A 16,911-nucleotide genomic window follows, 5' to 3' on the forward strand; every position below is an offset into this window, starting at 1 on the left:
TGCTCCTTAGCGGTCACACCCGGCTAAAAGATCACTGGTCAAAACAGACACCAGACCAAATAGACAACTGTTGCAGTGTCTGCCAAGTTCCTGAAACCGTAGACCACTTCATATTCTACTGTAAAAAGTACGATGAAGCTAGAAGCTAGAAGCGGACTAGAAGAAAGAACATTGCAAATACTATACAGACATTGCATACCCAATGCAGCAATTACGTTGGGGTTACTAGCGGGTGAAATAGAATTAATAACGAAAAGTGCGAAAGAAGAGCTGATGGATTCATTAAGCTTATATATGTCAGCAACAAACAGGCTATAAATATTTTATTTTATAAAAAAAATAATTTTTTTTTTCCTTTTTAAAAAAACACACGCAACTTTCCAAAATTCGATGAGTCAAAAAAAAGTAGCAAGAGGACAAGTACATAGAATTAAGCACGTAGATGATATCGGCAAAAATATTCGATAAAGTACATCGAGACCATAGGCGACGACGACGCCATAATTCGACAAACAACAACAATATCAGGAAAAACAACAAACACTCCCCATTTTAACATATTTCTCTTTGAATTGACACTGTCTATTGAAAAACTCTGGTGAATCGTATGTACAAGGTATGAATCAACAGCAAAATTGACTTGACATGCTATAAATAAAACGCCGTCTCAACATTTGCATTCAATTCATACAGTATTCGGATGGTAAAATTATTCGGATAAACGATCGATTTCCATAGAAAAAATATTATTTTGTGTATGCTGTAAAGGGTGTAGTTTTTACATGCATCAATACTGTCTAGTGTGTGATTGCTTTTATGTTTTTTTATTCTTATAATGTTGCATCCTTTATGTATACAGTATTCATGGAGTCAAAAATAATGCATCCATAGAATATTTTTCCTAGAGTTAGCATAGATAAACATTCTGAAACCTTACCTACATCTACATCAACATTAAGGATTATGTCTGATTTGCAATTCACTATTTTCTTTCCGCATACCAGCACACACTGTCTGACCATAACAATTTTTGTTGGTTAAGCGCAAAATTTAATATCCCCTTTACTATTCCTTGTAAACTGGTAATCATGAATGTTAATACAACTCTTATGGGAATGATCTGGCCATTCTGGGTAGTCTAGTGGATAAGACACTGGCACATTCACCAGGTGCTGTTGAGGTCATAGGTTAAAGACCTACATGCACCGGTTATCAGTTACTGTAAAGAATTAAGGTATAAATTGTAACATTTGTTAAAGGTAAACTTTATTTTATGACAAAAATATAAAACACAAGCAAAAACCAGCTAGGTAAAGCTTTCGTGCAAGGATACCTACCTGCTTATACACCAGTCAATTACAACCACGCCCAACCCCCTGCCCCCTCCCCCCCCCCCCCCCCCAGGTCCAGGGGAATACCCTGGATAGGCGGGGAAATGGGCCGTGTTTTTACCTTTCAGGTGACCCTGCAGTGCAGGGGGAATGCGGTGGTTTTGTCTTCATGCAAAATATAGCAGGGAAGGGGCCTAACCTAAGGTCCCTTGGGTGCGGGGGCATTTGGCGGGGATTTTACCAACAGTTCATCTCCGCAGGGTGGGGATTATAGCTGGGGTTGACTGGACTGAAAGTCAAAGTCCCCGCTATTCCCCGGACCTGGAGGGGCTGTGGTTTCAATTGACTGGTGCATTGACCTAAGTTACTTTTACCCCATTAAGCCAGTACAGTTGAGTGGAGTGGACTGAAGCAAATTGGATTCAGGAATTTCTAAGTCACTGTTTACATGCGTGAGGTTTTACCGGGTATGTGTAGTGCATGTCAAGATCACAGGAATTTAGCTGAGACTGTGGTCTAGTATGATACAAATTTAAGCCTTTTTAAGACCAAATACTGACGGAAACATTTGTTCTAACACCCGACCTGCTAAAGTGGCACAAATGAAATGTTTTTTATAGTATATACTCGTATATCAAAGTTCTAACATATAAACGTTGCATTTGCTTCTACTTTCTAGCAACCGTGGAGCCATTTCTGCAGGAACGTGGTACAGTCCAAGATGGAATGGACAGGATGATTGCAGATAAGGTACCTTTTTTACTTCATACCTGTTTCTGTTTTGTTTCAATGTTTTACATTACCATATGTTCACCGAAAACACTTATAGATGTATGGGTTTTTTTTTTGCCATTATAAATCCCTGCAAGAAATTTATGCAAGCAGGGTTTATAGATTGGGTTTTAAAATGAATAAACAGTTAAGTTGGCACCATGCTGTTTATATCTTAATCACTCCAAACTTTGGTTTTGATAATTTATTAATTTGCAACATGACATTTTGCTCCTGAACATGATCTTGTTACATCTAATTGCATACATGAATGTAAAATGCATGTACCCTTGAAAATCAGCTCATAAAATGAGTATGTCAACACCTGGGTGACACCTGTTTGACATACCAAGTTAAGTCTGTCGTTTATTTGTAGGTCAAAAGGTCAAGATATTTATGTTTTACAATTTAAATAAAATACTTAAAAATCCAGAATCCAAAACATTTCTATTAAAGCTGGAAAGACGTTGGTCTTGGCTCTCATAACTATAAATTACATTCCACTGCTTTTTCCAGGGGGAGGTGGGGAGAGGTCCAGGATCACAGCTGCCTATGTGGCTCATGACCACAGTTTTCTGTCCCTGTTGATCAAGGTCTGGATGTTCTTATATATTTTTGACATTTAAAAAAAATCTACTTTATCTTTCAAATTAATGTTCGAAAATAGTTCCAAAGGCTTGTAACTAATGAAAGAAAGCCTCACTTTCCAGTCCAAAGTAGAAATGGACGTATTTTTAAAAAATCAACAACATTGATTTGATCAATGAAAAAATACGGCCAAACGGCTTATTGCTGCCGCATATTGTTAGGTACTCTCATGTACTGTCCATTAATGTATGGGGTTGTCAATGCCAGGTTTCCTGATGGCAAGTGGCATAACTTGCATGTTCACAGGTTGGGATACTGGGTTCACCTCCAAGACTAGTGTTGGCTTTATCACATCGGTCATGACCCACTTTGTGTCACGGTGGAACACTTGAGCGTTGAACCCATCATTTGAAACTGGTATGCCAGTTAACCGAGTCTGTTGTATAGGCTATAAGGGCCTCAATGATTGTATGTTTGGGTAAGTGTTGTGCATTTATTAATTATCCTTTCTTATTATTTTAAACAGGCTTGGGTGGAAATGATGAAGAACCAACCAGCCAGCTGGTCCACTGTTCACCCTAGCTGAATTTGGTGTACGCCAACATGTGGTAATTTGTTTGTATTTCAAGATTATATTATGGAAAATAGAAGCCAAACTGAAGCATAATATTAGTAAGTTTGGTCATATAAGCTCATTGATACTGTTTGTTCCATTTCTAAATATTTACACCTCAACTTTCGTTCCTTAAATGAACTGCCTTTCGGCAATTGCAACATCTTCGGATATGTTCGGATCATAATTCATTGCATAACAATATACATGAAAGCTATTGATCTTGTTATTGGTTGTATTGTGTCTGCAGGTCCCATAAAATATAGATCAACATTTTTAAAAGTGTCAGTTTATTATATTTTAAATATATTGGTACCAGAAGTGTTTTAATTTTACGTTTTAAAGTGATTTCAAGTGGTTGATCTTTTCCCGCGTTATTGTGACGTCATTTGAAAAAAATGTTTCCGGTTATAGTTGGGTCGTTCAATTTACAGAATGGGTAAGAACGGATTACCGAAAGGTTTTCTTAAATGAAATAAAGTATTTCTTTAACAATTCTTGAATGAAATAATGAACTATTGGGAGTATCGGGAGTATGAACGCAATTGGGTTGGTCAAAGTACGCGTCGAGTCCTTTGGACTCCACACACATTGACCAACCCAATTGCGTTCATACCCGGATAATGACATCAACCCCGCAATTCATTCCTTAAATAAATTTCATGCCGTTTGTCAATTGCTTCAAGCTGCAGCTTTGGGATCATGATTTTTAGCTTATGGACAAGAAAACCATCTACTTCAACAATCTCAGCAATACAAAGATATTCCTATTTTAAAGACATATAGCTACCTTTCATTATTCATACTATCAGTCATTCATATATATTCATTTATTCATTAATTTATTCAGTTATATACATTGAAAGACTTAGGAAGACATTTTTCAAGGCAAAAAAAATAAAATGTGCTGGTGACATTAATATTAGAGCCTTTTTCCTTCATGCATTGAAAATTACTAAAAATGCCTTAAAACACTAATTTATTAATTATTTCTATAGCCAACCTGGTTGTTGAAGCCACGGAGGTATTTTCAAGGACAAGAACCTGTGCTGGTCATAACATGGTCTTATGTTGAATTCCATGCAGTCTCTCGACAAGGATTTCCGAGAAACAAATACCGCCTCCAAGTAAGAATAATTCTTAGCATGTCTGGTTTTGACTCTTTCAAAATGATGCATCTTGGATTCTGAATACTCAATTAGTTGAGCTTAACCTTTGAATTGTTAAAAACTTATTGCAATATGTCCAAAGGATTATATATTTCATGAATTTTGTCCATGAGCTTTTTGGCATTTTTATCACATTTATGGCTACTTAAAAGGTTGTGTACATGTATGTCTCGAATGCATGTTTACAGGCATTTTTTTTTACTCTACACCGATTCTTAACCCTTTCACTTTCAACGCTGAAATTACCAAATGATGACACCTGTGCCAAATTTAGCGCATTTCAAGAACATCGCAAATTAGGAAATAAACGTATCAGTATGACATACGCTCAGTAAACGTTAAATAGTTTCCGTTTCTCTTAAGTGATTCTAACCATTGTGGCTTTAAATAAAAGGTTTACTGTTTTTTTCATTGAATGAAAGGGAAACTTATGTATTACCGGTGTAGTAATGTGTCGTTATTTACCTGTTTTATTATATCATATTATATCCACTATACTAATGTGTTAAATTACATTTCTTATAAAGGAAAACATTTGCAGTATATTATTTTTTCTTATTATTACTATTCCTCTTGTTATTATCATAAGTATTACACTGAAGATACAACTTTTAATTGAAAATTGTAGCTGTCAAAGATTCTTCATATGGTGCATTCCAAGAACGTCGCTTCATTTAGAAACATTTTTTTTGTGCCGCGACTTGTAAATAGGCACTGACTACTTCATTGCAACCTTATTTAGTATAAAACAAATCCTTTTAACATAATAGATGTGTTTACACGGTATATTTCATAAAAATCATAACTAGAGAGTGAATCGGCTATACAAACTTAAAATCATAAAACTTTATTCATGTGTTTATGTTACCCTTCTTGAAGGCCTATACTAGCAAAAAATATATGTGGATGGGAACGCGATTTTGATCATTGTGGCGCAAATGTGAATAACGAGAAAAAGCGTGAAAAAAAATGGCGCACTTTTGTCCCCTTGATGTTTCATGTTATTTTTTAGCTTACAACTTAGTTATTTGTTGTCAACATTCAAAAACCACGTCCATTTTGGCAATAAACCCTCTGCAACACTATTCGTTGACGTTTAGTTGATCATATTCAGATCACCTGTTTTCATAAAATACTATTTGATTATTATTTAAATGCGATCATTATTGTGTTTGAAAGGGCTGAAAAATGTAGCCAAGATGTACACTACCACTACTCATGGGATTTTGCCCAGCAAGTCCACTATCCACATCATGCGCAACAAGTTGGGCCGATATATTTCGCCACTCCTTGGAAGTGTCAAGTGTTTGGCATGTGTGCCGAAGGTTCAGGTATACTTTTATGGTTAGATGTCACTCTGATTTAAACAAGAAGTAACAGAATAAGAAAGATCTTATACCATATGTACATGTAAAAATTATTTTTCCAAGTCAAATTTTAAATTTTAAGCTTGGATGATTTTTATGTTGTTTGCTTTGCATTGTTGTTCAAAAGTTTTACCTAGGGCCTAAAAAAAAAAATTGTTTGGTTAAGGGTTACATCCTTTTAAAAAATAGGTAGGGTAGGTAGGCTTTTTTTTTATTAGGCTTTATATAAGAATATCGTTTTCATCATTGGAGAATGGTGTTAAAGTTATCTTCTGTATAAGCATTTAAGGTTTAAACTAAATATTGAAAAGCAATTAAAAAAAAAACGAAAGAATTTTTTTTTTTTTTAGGTTTTCATTTTTAGCTCTACTGGCCAAAGGCCAGAAGAGCTTATGCGATGGTAATGTGTACGTAGTATGTGCATCCGTGCATCCGTGCGTCCGTGCGGTCGTGCGTTCGTGCGTCTGTAAACAATTGCTTGTGAACACGATACAGTCTTCAGTTTTGATTGTATCTCGATGAAACTTGTACACTATTTAGATAATCATTAGAGCTGGGTTCCTTTCGAAAACCAGCCAGATCCGCCCATGCATGCCTAGATTATGGCCCTTGATAGTATAAAAAAATGCTATTGTGTAAACAATTGGTTGTAAACAATTGGTTGTGAACACGATACAGTCTTCAGTTTTTATTGTATCTCAATGAAACTTGTACAGTATCTAGATATCCATTAGAGCTCGGTTTCTTTCCGCCCATGAATGCCTAGATTATGGGCCATGAAAGTTTTAAAGAAATGCTCTCTATTTTTAGCCAGGTCTGCATGAGCGAATTCTATTTTTAGCCAAGTTTACATGTACATGTAAATTCAAGTCTAGAGTTAAGGGAGACAATTTGCAAGTCTAGGATTTTGAGAGACAATTTGCTTTTTGCTTCTGCAGCTGATTTTGTGAATTACTCTGCCTTGTTCTTGTTGAAAGCCCAAAGGCCATTTTTTAGCTTTAAGTTCTGTAGTTTGCGCATTCATCTTAACAAAATTGGTTGTGAATGTTTAAGTTATGCACCTGGTGTCATTACTGGCCACACCCAGGGTTCACAGGTTTGGTAAACATAAATCTGGAAAGGTTTGAAAATCTTTTTGTGTGTTCGTGCATCCATCTCAGCACAATTGATTGTGAATGTTTGTTCAAATTGATCAATGTTGTCCTAGGATGCCCTTGACTTTGACCTTTTGACCAACTTTTTTTAACTTTTAAAACTACAGAAATTTTTACTATGAGTACAGTTTTGAAAGCATTTTTTTTTGTCAGATGACTTTTACTTGGCACATATTAAAATAGTTCATGGAACTAATCTGCTTACAATACTTTCTGGGCTCAGATGTTGAACGTGCTACGTTTTCAGGTAAGCCAAACACAAAACATAAACCATATGTCTGTTGCCTTTTACCCATACATACATGCTCTGGATTGATACGACCACAAAAGCCATGCCAGTAGAGCATAGGCCCTTTTGGGCCTCTTGTTTTTTCAAACTGACTATAAAAACGGTAGGGTCGGCGCCTATTCCGTAGGTAGGGTCGGGTAACCCGAACCAAATGTATTTTTTTTTTAGGCCTAGGCCATAATTTGAATTTTATTCAAAAGATCCAACTGAAACATGTAAAACACTCTTGACCTTAGCTTCTATTTTAAAAATGAATTTTAATTGAAAATATACATTTGTATTAGTTCTACAGCGCTCTTGTCGTGTCATTTAGGTTGTCTTCAATATCTTCTTGCTTACTATTTCAGTAAAAAAATATTAATATTTGTGAAATCATTTTACAATAGTTAACATTTAATTATACAGGGAAGCAGACATTTTAGGCTGAATTGCCAGGGATAGGAAGTGATAGCTTCGTGAGCATGGCCCACCACTTCTTTCAGCGCCATGGTGTCGGAGAAAAACATGCTGAGGTATTATGTGCTTCAAAAAGTTTACCCATTAAAATTATCTATAGAATATTTAATGGATTAAAGGTTCTAACAGCCTATGCAAACTTTGACCTTATTGCTGAGAAGAGATAAATAGAATCAATTGTGAATGTAAAAGATGATGAAACTTAACATAGATTATACTGTCAAACATATTCTTACTATTTGATTTTTTTTTTCCATTTCACATTCGATGATTGATTCAATTGGATATTTTGATTCAGTTATGGCTTATGAAATGTGTCCCTCATTATCACTTAGCTTCATGTACCTCAAGTTCTTAAATATGAAAAACGAATGTATTAAACTTTCCAGGTTCATTTTAATGATGCCGTCAGGCAAAACAAGAACCACACTGTGCTTTGGTATGCCATGTGGCAAGTAATGACAGGTAAGTTTTCTAGTCTATTAATATTTCTTAACTGTTTTTTTTTTTAGGACAAATACATTGCACTGTCTTTCGAGATCAATCACAACATTGACACCTGGGTTGGTGCTCTAGTTTAATCGGATGCAGAACTGGATGAAGTTAATGCATAGTAGGCAGTTATTTGAGTTAAGGAGTAGGTTAACTAAATAACCATATATGTAAACACTCAATTATTGTAAGATTTCTATATGTCTTGACAATTTGATTATAACCTAGTTAAAATCATTTGCTTACAAAAAAAAATTTTGTGCTTATACAGTAAAACTGCGATCACTCAAGCACGCCGGGGTCTGATCTGAAACCTTGAGGGAACCGATGTTTCGAACGACCTGAATTTCATTTTCCAATCAGTTATGAAATTTATTTTCAGTTTGAAGTCGTCAAACCGACTGTTTAATACAACACCGATTATGTGTTGCGTTGTGGAAATCACTCATATGTTCAAACGCTAAAATGTACTTAATGTAAAAGAATACAACAATTATAATTGAATAAATAGTTATGTTTATCTTTTAGAAAAGGCACATTTTCTAAACAAACAACATTCAAATATTTGCGAAATCCTAGATGATTGGCACATCTTGTCTGTCTCACGAAACTGTTATAACTCATAATTATTTTCTCATATGCCCTTCTCAACTATCATTGGTCATGCGTAAACGGTGATAAACGGTTTTTCACACCTTCTCAAATTTCCTTCCAACTGTCACTGCAATTTTTACAACTTGCGAAAATTTTAACACCTAGCAATTGTTAGTTTATATGGAATACGGGTTCAGGAAAAGTGTGAAATTATGACCTCGGGGAGCCATAAGGTTTTGTGCATGATTTGTGTATTTGAGACTGGCTATTATGTTCGACTCCTCAACTTATTTAGGTTTCGATGCAGCATCAGTATATTTTATATGAAAATAGAAGGAAAAATGTTAGGGACCAAGATCCGACCTCGAGGGAATGCCGGTTCTCGAATGACTGTAGATAAATTTTATTTACACTAAACAGATCTTCCAACAATTTTCAGGACTGCATGAGAGTGTAACGCTCAACACTATGTTGGCTGGGCACACCAAATTTGCTCCTGACTGTCACTTCGGCATCTGGAAGGTCAAGTGGCGTTGCTGTAATGCAGAGAATCTTCAAGAAATTGCCCACACTGTATCTGCCTCTTCGAAGTCTGGCCATAACATCCCACAGTTGGTTAATGACCCTAAGAGTTTGTAGATTCCTCAGAAATTGAAGTTAATCTTTTGAGGATGAGCCCAGAATTTGGTGTTTTGCCTGAACTACGGCATGCACCGTGCCTAGATGCTGCACGTCAAGGGTACCTTCACGATGCTATTCCAAGAATAGGTGGGCTATACTACTCGCCCCAGCGTCGGCGTCGGCATCCGGTTACAGTTTTAGGGCATGTTGGGATTTTCACTTAGAAGTCAGATACCCTACAATCAATTGACTTAATACTTCACGAAGTTGTTCAGGGACATCACATAATGAGGTTAGATAGCTCCATATTATTCTTTACACAGATTATGGCCCCTGATTGACTATGGAACTTAGGTTAAAGTTTTAGGGCAAGTTGGAATATTTATTAATACCGGGGTAACTTCTATATCCTTTGTTTAATTGACTTAATACTTCACACAGTTGTTCAGGACCATCACACAATGAGGTTACATAACTCCATATTCTCCTAAATACAAGTTATGGCCCCTGATTGACTTGGGTTAAAGTTTTAGGGCAGGTTAAAGTTTTAGGGCAAGTTGGGATTTTCACTTAAAACTCCAATACTATTCATTCAATTGACTTAATACTTCACACAGATGTTCAGAGCCATCACATAATGAGGTTAGATAACTCCATATTATCTTTTATACAATTAATGGCCCCTGATTGACTACGGAACTTAGGTTAAAGTTTTAGGGCAGGTTGGGATATTGTTTAATAACTTCTATACCCTTCATTCAATGGGATTTTCACTTAGAAGTCCAATACCCTACAATCAATTGACTTAATACTTCACACAATTGTTCAGGACCATCACCCAATGAGATTACATAACTCCATATCCTTAATACAAGTTATGGCCCCTGATTGACTTAGGTTAAAGTTTTAGGCAAGTAAAAGTTAAGGGCAAGTTGGGATTTTAATAAAGAAACTTATACACTGTTCCTTAAATGCACTTAATAAAATTCAAAATTATTTACGACCATCTGACAACAAGAAACATAACTCCATTTTAAGCCTAAATACAAATTATGGCCCTTGAATTTTTTTATTTTTTTTTAAATTTCCTTTGAAAGGCATATTTGTATATTCTTAACCACATTTTCATAATGGGAAATCAAGTTATTGAATGACTTGCGTCATTGTTGGGCGGGCTGGTGGGAGGGCAGCATCAAAGTCACCTTATGTATTGAATAATTTTAGTTAGGTTTGACATAAAGAGACCAAACTTGGTATTATTACATCATTATTGTATTTTCAGTCAAAGCGGCGTAGTCGCGCCCGTTGTCTTACAACGGCTCTTGTTTAGATCTGCGTTATCAAGATCTGCCGTATGCCCTAAACCAACACTGTGTACAGTCAAAGTTGATATTGCCAAAAATGCCAACACCGAAAGGCTGTAAATGCAAATATAGCATTCTGTGTTAATTTAATGTGGACTGGTTTAATGTAGTGCTGCATAAACCTGTCTTTTGTCAACTTCATGATAACCAGTCTGAAAGTATACTTATGTCATAAATGGCATTGCAGCAAAAAATGAGGTCATTATAAGTTAGTGTAATAAATTTTAACATGACATTATAATAATGAATGGTGTTGAAAATGTGGACACTTTCTAGTAATGTTTAATGTGTTTACCACTGTTAATACTCCCATTAGTCCCGTTTATATTAGTTGGAAAGAAAAAACTTGTTAAAGAAACTTTGTATTGAACAAAAAAAATTGTATTGAACAACTTGTGAAATACCCTCTTCTTCTAAAGACTAACAAAATTAAGATCTATGTATCTCTGCCATCTGAAACATGAGAAAGGATATTTGCTTTTTTGTGTATTACTAATATCATTGATTGGTTGCATTGTATTGTGCAAGTGTTGTTTTTTTTATTACAAAATCATTGCAAAGTACTACTCTGTTTTTTGTGCAAATGAAAGAAACCGTGCAGATTTTTTCTTGCTAGGCATTTAGCTTTACCAAAATGTTACTTGACAATTTAAGAAGATGCATTTTTTTATAATTATTACTTTATATAATAAGTTGAAAATGACATCTTGATGAATTAACTATTTTCATTTACACCTTTGTTGGTGAATTGTTGTTTGTAGAACATATGTTTGTGGCAAATTTGAAAAGAAACGAGTAGAAATTGCATAATCACATGTAACCATAGCAACAGAATGTTGTTTCCGACTTTTACTTTGACCTTTGTGGTCAATTTCTATGTCCTTATGGACATTAGCAATGTGTACTTGCTAATTTCTTTTTGTAATTATGTAAAAGTTGTAAAGATATGTTAGATATTTAAATATTTATACATGGATATTGCATTCAAAACAAGATGTTTTCTTCAAATTGTGTTTTTAATAGCCCTGTGTTACAAAATGTTTCATATTTTTTAATCTTTTGTGAAATTTGACATGAAACTTTAGGTTTTATTTCTGAAAATAGTTGGTATCATGAAAATGTCAATTACTTTATAAAACAATTTTATTAAGATCATTCTTTTTTAAGCAGACTTTCAAAAATGATTGGACGTAGCATTTTCATAAGTTACCATAGCAACCGAATTTTGCTTTGACCTTTGTTGTCAATTTCTGTGTCATTATGGACATTAGCAAAGCATACTTGTTATTTTCTTTTTGTAGTTTATGTGATGTTAGTAAATATAACAGGGTTATTAGTACTGTGTTTTGATCCGGAGGGTTGTATTCGACTCGAGTGGATTTTTGCGGATTCGGATTTCATGAGGCGCAAGCCAAGTGAAATCAAAATCTGCAAAAATCCACGAGAGTCGAATACGACATTCCGGATCAAAACAGTACTTATAGCCCTTTTATTATATACAATACTGGTAAGATTACTTAACAGCCAAATGTTTTCATAACGACGCTCTAACGTAACGGCCAAATGTTTTCATAACGTCATTTTAGCATTGCGCAAGGATACTTGTTATGACGTGACTTCACAAGAGTTGAATACGGACTACCGTATTTTGCGATTTGTATTGCGTGTGGATTTATGATGGGTATATAATAAAGTTTTATATTTTAATAAGAACAGATTTAGTGAGCATTTAGTTCAAATTGTGTTTTTGCCCTCTGCTACAAAATGTCCATATCCTTTGGGGGGGGGGGGGGTTAAGAATTTGACTTGCAACTTCATATTTTATTTCTGCAGTTGCTTGGTATCATAAAAATGTCAATAACTTAAAACACAACTTTATGAATAACATTATTTTGTTAGAAACATGCAGGAAATGAGTGAAAATGGCATTATCAATAGTTACCATAGCAACCAAATGCAGTTATGAATGATGAATGCTTATTGTTTATATCATAAAACGTATAAATAACTCTTGACATGATACTTATCTGACATGGATATTTCATTCTAAATAAACACATTTGACCAGACATTTTGTTCACTTTGATTTCTACACCTGTGTTACGAAAAGAACTATATTTATTTAAGTTTTGTGAATTTTGACTCAAAACTTTGGATTTCTGTTCTAGAAATACTTGGCATCACAAAGGTAACAATATCTCAAAATGTCATTTGGGCCAGAATGATCATATTCTCACTCCCATCCACCCTAGAAGCGCCATATATTATACTGATTAGTTACTTGTCAACAACAGGGTGACGTTTTCAACAATTTAAAAAGAGCATACATGAATGAATGAATGAATGAATGAATGAATGAATGAATGATCGAACGAACGAACGAGTGGTCACTCTTCTTGGCAAACATGCATAAGGAAACACTTTAAAAACAAATCTCAAAATGTTTTGGAATGTTAGCAATGCTCGATTTCCTAATCAGGCACATGTTTAGCACAATCGCAAGGAAGGCCTTCATCTCAGTACATGTGGCAGAAACCCAGGACCGAACACGTGAGAAGCGCCTAAACACTGCCGCCCTTATTACTGACCTAGCGTCGTCCTCAAAGTTTACTTTTTATGTCAATATCGGAGAAAAAAATACGCTAAAAGTGCCCCATTACGGACTAGAAGTTGTCGTTGTGAAGTCCCTTCAATTCTTAGATACGCCTCTGTTTTCGAACATAAAAATAAGTTGTAACATGGTAGCATCTGACACATCGCAGTCCCTTTTCAGACTGGTAGCTAGCAGGGGCGTATCAGGGATTTGACGTTAGAGGGGGCGTAACTTAGGGGCGTGACTTCACTGCGGAAAATGGTTGAATATACGGGAAAGAACGGTCCCGTACATCTTGAATAAACGGGCGTGTTCGCACCCACACACCCAACGTGTACGGGACCCGTACACGAAAACGTATACGGAACACCACGTGTACAAACTTCCGTATATCCATCCCCGTGCACGTGGATATACGGAGTTATCAATGTATATAAAAACTTTTTTATTTCTTTTGCGTATTTTTGAAGAAATACATATTTTATGCATAGCATTTTTTGGCAAAAAAATATGTATGGCTGTACGGAGCCCGTACACTCGCATGTTCGGGATGAATATTCGGACTCCATACACGCAACGTGTACGGGATGAATATATACAGACCCCGTACACGCAACGTGTACGGGGTGGATATACGGACCCAATTCACGCAACGTGTACCGGATGGATATACGGACTCCGTATATGCAACGTGTACCGGATGGATATACAGACTCCGTACATGCAACGTGTACCGGATGGAAATACGGATCCCGTACACGCAATGTGTACTGGATGGATAAACGGACCCCGTACACGCAACATGTACGGGACGGGAGAACTGACCCCGTACATGCAGCATGTACGGGATGAATATACGGACCCCGTACACGCAACGTATACGGGATTGGAATACGAACCCCGTACACGCATGTATGTACGAACCTTCACGTACACGCAATGTGTACGGATGAATGAACGGACCTTATACGGGATTGACCTAGGTAGGGTTTGACCGTGTTAGACACGGTTGATAATAAATAACTAACAAATACATGTGCTGTGTTTTTTTTATAAAACATTATGTATAGACATATGAAAAACTACTATTTATATGAATTCATAAGATTTAAAAATAGTATGTTTGAGTAATCAATGTTAAATGTCATTCTAGATCTGCCTTAACATAATCATTTCATTGTTGCATTTTCTCAAGCAAAATGTATGATTAAAATTCCACTGTCCTGTCAAACAACAATTTATACAGGCTATTAAAACAAACATAAAAAATCATTACAAATCTAATGCGAATTCTTTTCTGCGATTTCTTGGCTTCAGGCATTAGGTCAAATTGCGCACGGACATCAAGTCATTGAAAAAAAATATACAAACACAACAAGCTTATGGCTTAGAGATATTTAAAGTGCAGAATACAACAATATGAAAAATTCAATTAATTTATAATACCATGAAGTTAGAAAACCCCGTGATAGAAAAACCATTAGAAAATGTGACACAACCTATATATGTTTAAGTCTAGACTTGTTAAAGATGCACTCTAAAAGCATTAAAAACTGTAATCTTTGGCAGTTTTTTTAGCAATTAAGACCCGTTTTACTGTGATCTTTGTGCTTAAATTGACGGAATTTATACAAAAGTCAGCTAAATCTGAGACAAACATATTATGTTATGTCAAAACGGTCAGTCTGTGAGCGTGCAGCTCTAAACAATGTATTATATAATTAGCCGGGACCTATGTTGACCCTTTAGTGTTGTATATGGGTCTAATAATACCTTCCTGCCAAGATTGTGGGATAATACCACTGTCAAATACGGCGTTGAATAGACCTTCATAAATTGGTAGCATATTATCTTCAGTAGATTTAACGTACTCATTTTGAATAAGATCGTTTGCATAAGCATTCCCATTCTTTACTTAATTGATTGCCTTTTCATATATTTTTATTATTGTGGGTGATATCGTCATTTTTAATGTCAGTTTTTTTCTAATAGAACGGGTTTTGGTTCATTGCTTTCATTATGGTTTGCCCCCCAAAAATTTTTAAATGCTCGTACATAACTGAACTCTGGGTATTTGATATTGGTCTTTATGTTTAAACTATTTAATTCTTTTCAATAGTCTTTGGAGTTCTTTGAATGAAGTTGTCTTAGCCTAATTTCAAATTAGATTGTGAAAATTCGTTTTTGATTATGAGCGTTACTAACTATAAGCGGATATGTCATATAGCATTCATTATAATGTTGCTGTTTTATTTGCTAGCTTATTTGTTCTTAAAGGTAGCTATGAGAGAAGAATGTCGCTACGTATACTTGGACCTTGGATCTAACAAAGGCGTACAGATACGAAAACTATTTGAACCAGCGTTATACCCAGGAGCTAAGATCATCCCGTATTTCAACGAACTGTTTGGAAATGTTGAAGACAGGCGAAAATACACTTGTGCCTTTGGGTTTGAAGCAAATCCACGACATTTTACAAGGTTGAAATACATCGAGAATGCGTACAGACGAAAAGGGTTTCGAGTTACCTTCTACAATAATGCAGTTTGGAATGAACAAAACAAAAACGTGACAATTTACTCGGAGACTAAGTTTGACTTAGACTGGGGCGCAGGAGTCCTTGACGTCGCTATCAAAGACAAAGAAGCCATGGCTAGGTACCAAGTACCAACAGTTGATATTGTGCAATTCATCAACGAGGAAATTAAACCACTTAAGCCGAAGGCGGTTTTTGTTAAGATGGACATAGAGGGATCAGAGTACACAGTGTTACCTCACATGATCGAAAACAAAGTGTTGTGCAAAAACATCGTAACCTCGATTGTTGTTGAAATGCATAAATGGGCAAAAAAGCGAATGAAATCCGATCTGGACATAAAGACATTGAGACAGCGGATGATGACACAGAAATGTGCGCCCACAGATATTGTGCCTTTTGATGACGAAACATACAAGAGTGACGTGAAAGTCGACCCTGCCGCTTAAAAATGAAAGCATCAGTTATACAAACAACACTATAAGTTGAATACTAGACGGTTTATTTACAACACCTTAGATAACTTTACCTACGAATGACCTTATTTGGATTATGCTTTCCGCGAGTGAAAAAAAATCAGAATTTAATATAAGAGCTGCCACAGACTGACCTTTCTCTTACGATAGTCAGAGCAAAAGAGGCCTGAATAACCATGTGCTCTGCGGCCAATCAGAACAGTGTACTAAGTTACGTCATGTATTTGCTGCGATATGGTTGTAGAGCACTATAAATTAGATGTATTACCAAGATACCAATAACGAAAGCTATCCTTAAAGGGATAACTTGAAATATGTATATTTGTTATATCACATTTTGATTTGAAAGCAGTTGTATTCCTCTTTTTAGCTCACCAGAGGCAGAGCACGAAGTGTTCAAGATGAGCTATTGTGATAGGTCTTTGTCCGTCGTCCGTCCGTCCGTCCGTCTATCCGTCCGTCCGTCCGTCCGTCCGTCAACATTTGCTTAAAAAACA

General features: G+C 35.7%; 1 protein-coding gene across 2 annotated transcripts; it reads left to right on the forward strand.

Moving 5' to 3' along the window:
- The first annotated feature begins 493 nt into the window (after positions 1 to 493).
- On the forward strand, positions 494 to 16,569 carry LOC128245667 (uncharacterized). Of its 2 annotated transcripts, XR_008263212.1 has the most exons (9): positions 494 to 616; positions 2,011 to 2,081; positions 2,619 to 2,695; positions 3,217 to 3,298; positions 4,302 to 4,430; positions 5,652 to 5,803; positions 7,688 to 7,794; positions 8,128 to 8,203; positions 9,264 to 12,868. XR_008263212.1 is itself a non-coding variant. In XM_052963878.1 (6 exons), exon 6 carries the CDS (start codon positions 15,686 to 15,688, stop codon positions 16,385 to 16,387), a length of 702 nt encoding a protein of 233 aa, XP_052819838.1. In that variant the 5' UTR covers positions 494 to 616; positions 2,011 to 2,081; positions 2,619 to 2,695; positions 3,217 to 3,298; positions 4,302 to 4,430; positions 15,680 to 15,685; the 3' UTR covers positions 16,388 to 16,569. The 2 variants fall into 2 exon arrangements, 1 of the variants encoding a protein (XP_052819838.1); XM_052963878.1 differs by lacking the exons at positions 5,652 to 5,803; positions 7,688 to 7,794; positions 8,128 to 8,203; positions 9,264 to 12,868 and adding an exon at positions 15,680 to 16,569.
- The last annotated feature ends 342 nt before the right edge of the window (positions 16,570 to 16,911 follow it).

Source organism: Mya arenaria, chromosome 9, assembly GCF_026914265.1.
Source record: "Mya arenaria isolate MELC-2E11 chromosome 9, ASM2691426v1".
Classification (NCBI taxonomy): Eukaryota; Metazoa; Mollusca; class Bivalvia; order Myida; family Myidae; genus Mya; species Mya arenaria.

Coding starts and splice junctions, on each gene's coding strand:
- LOC128245667 (XM_052963878.1), top strand. CDS start 15,686: ATGAGAGAAGAATGTCGCTACGTATACTTGGACCTTGGATCTAACAAA.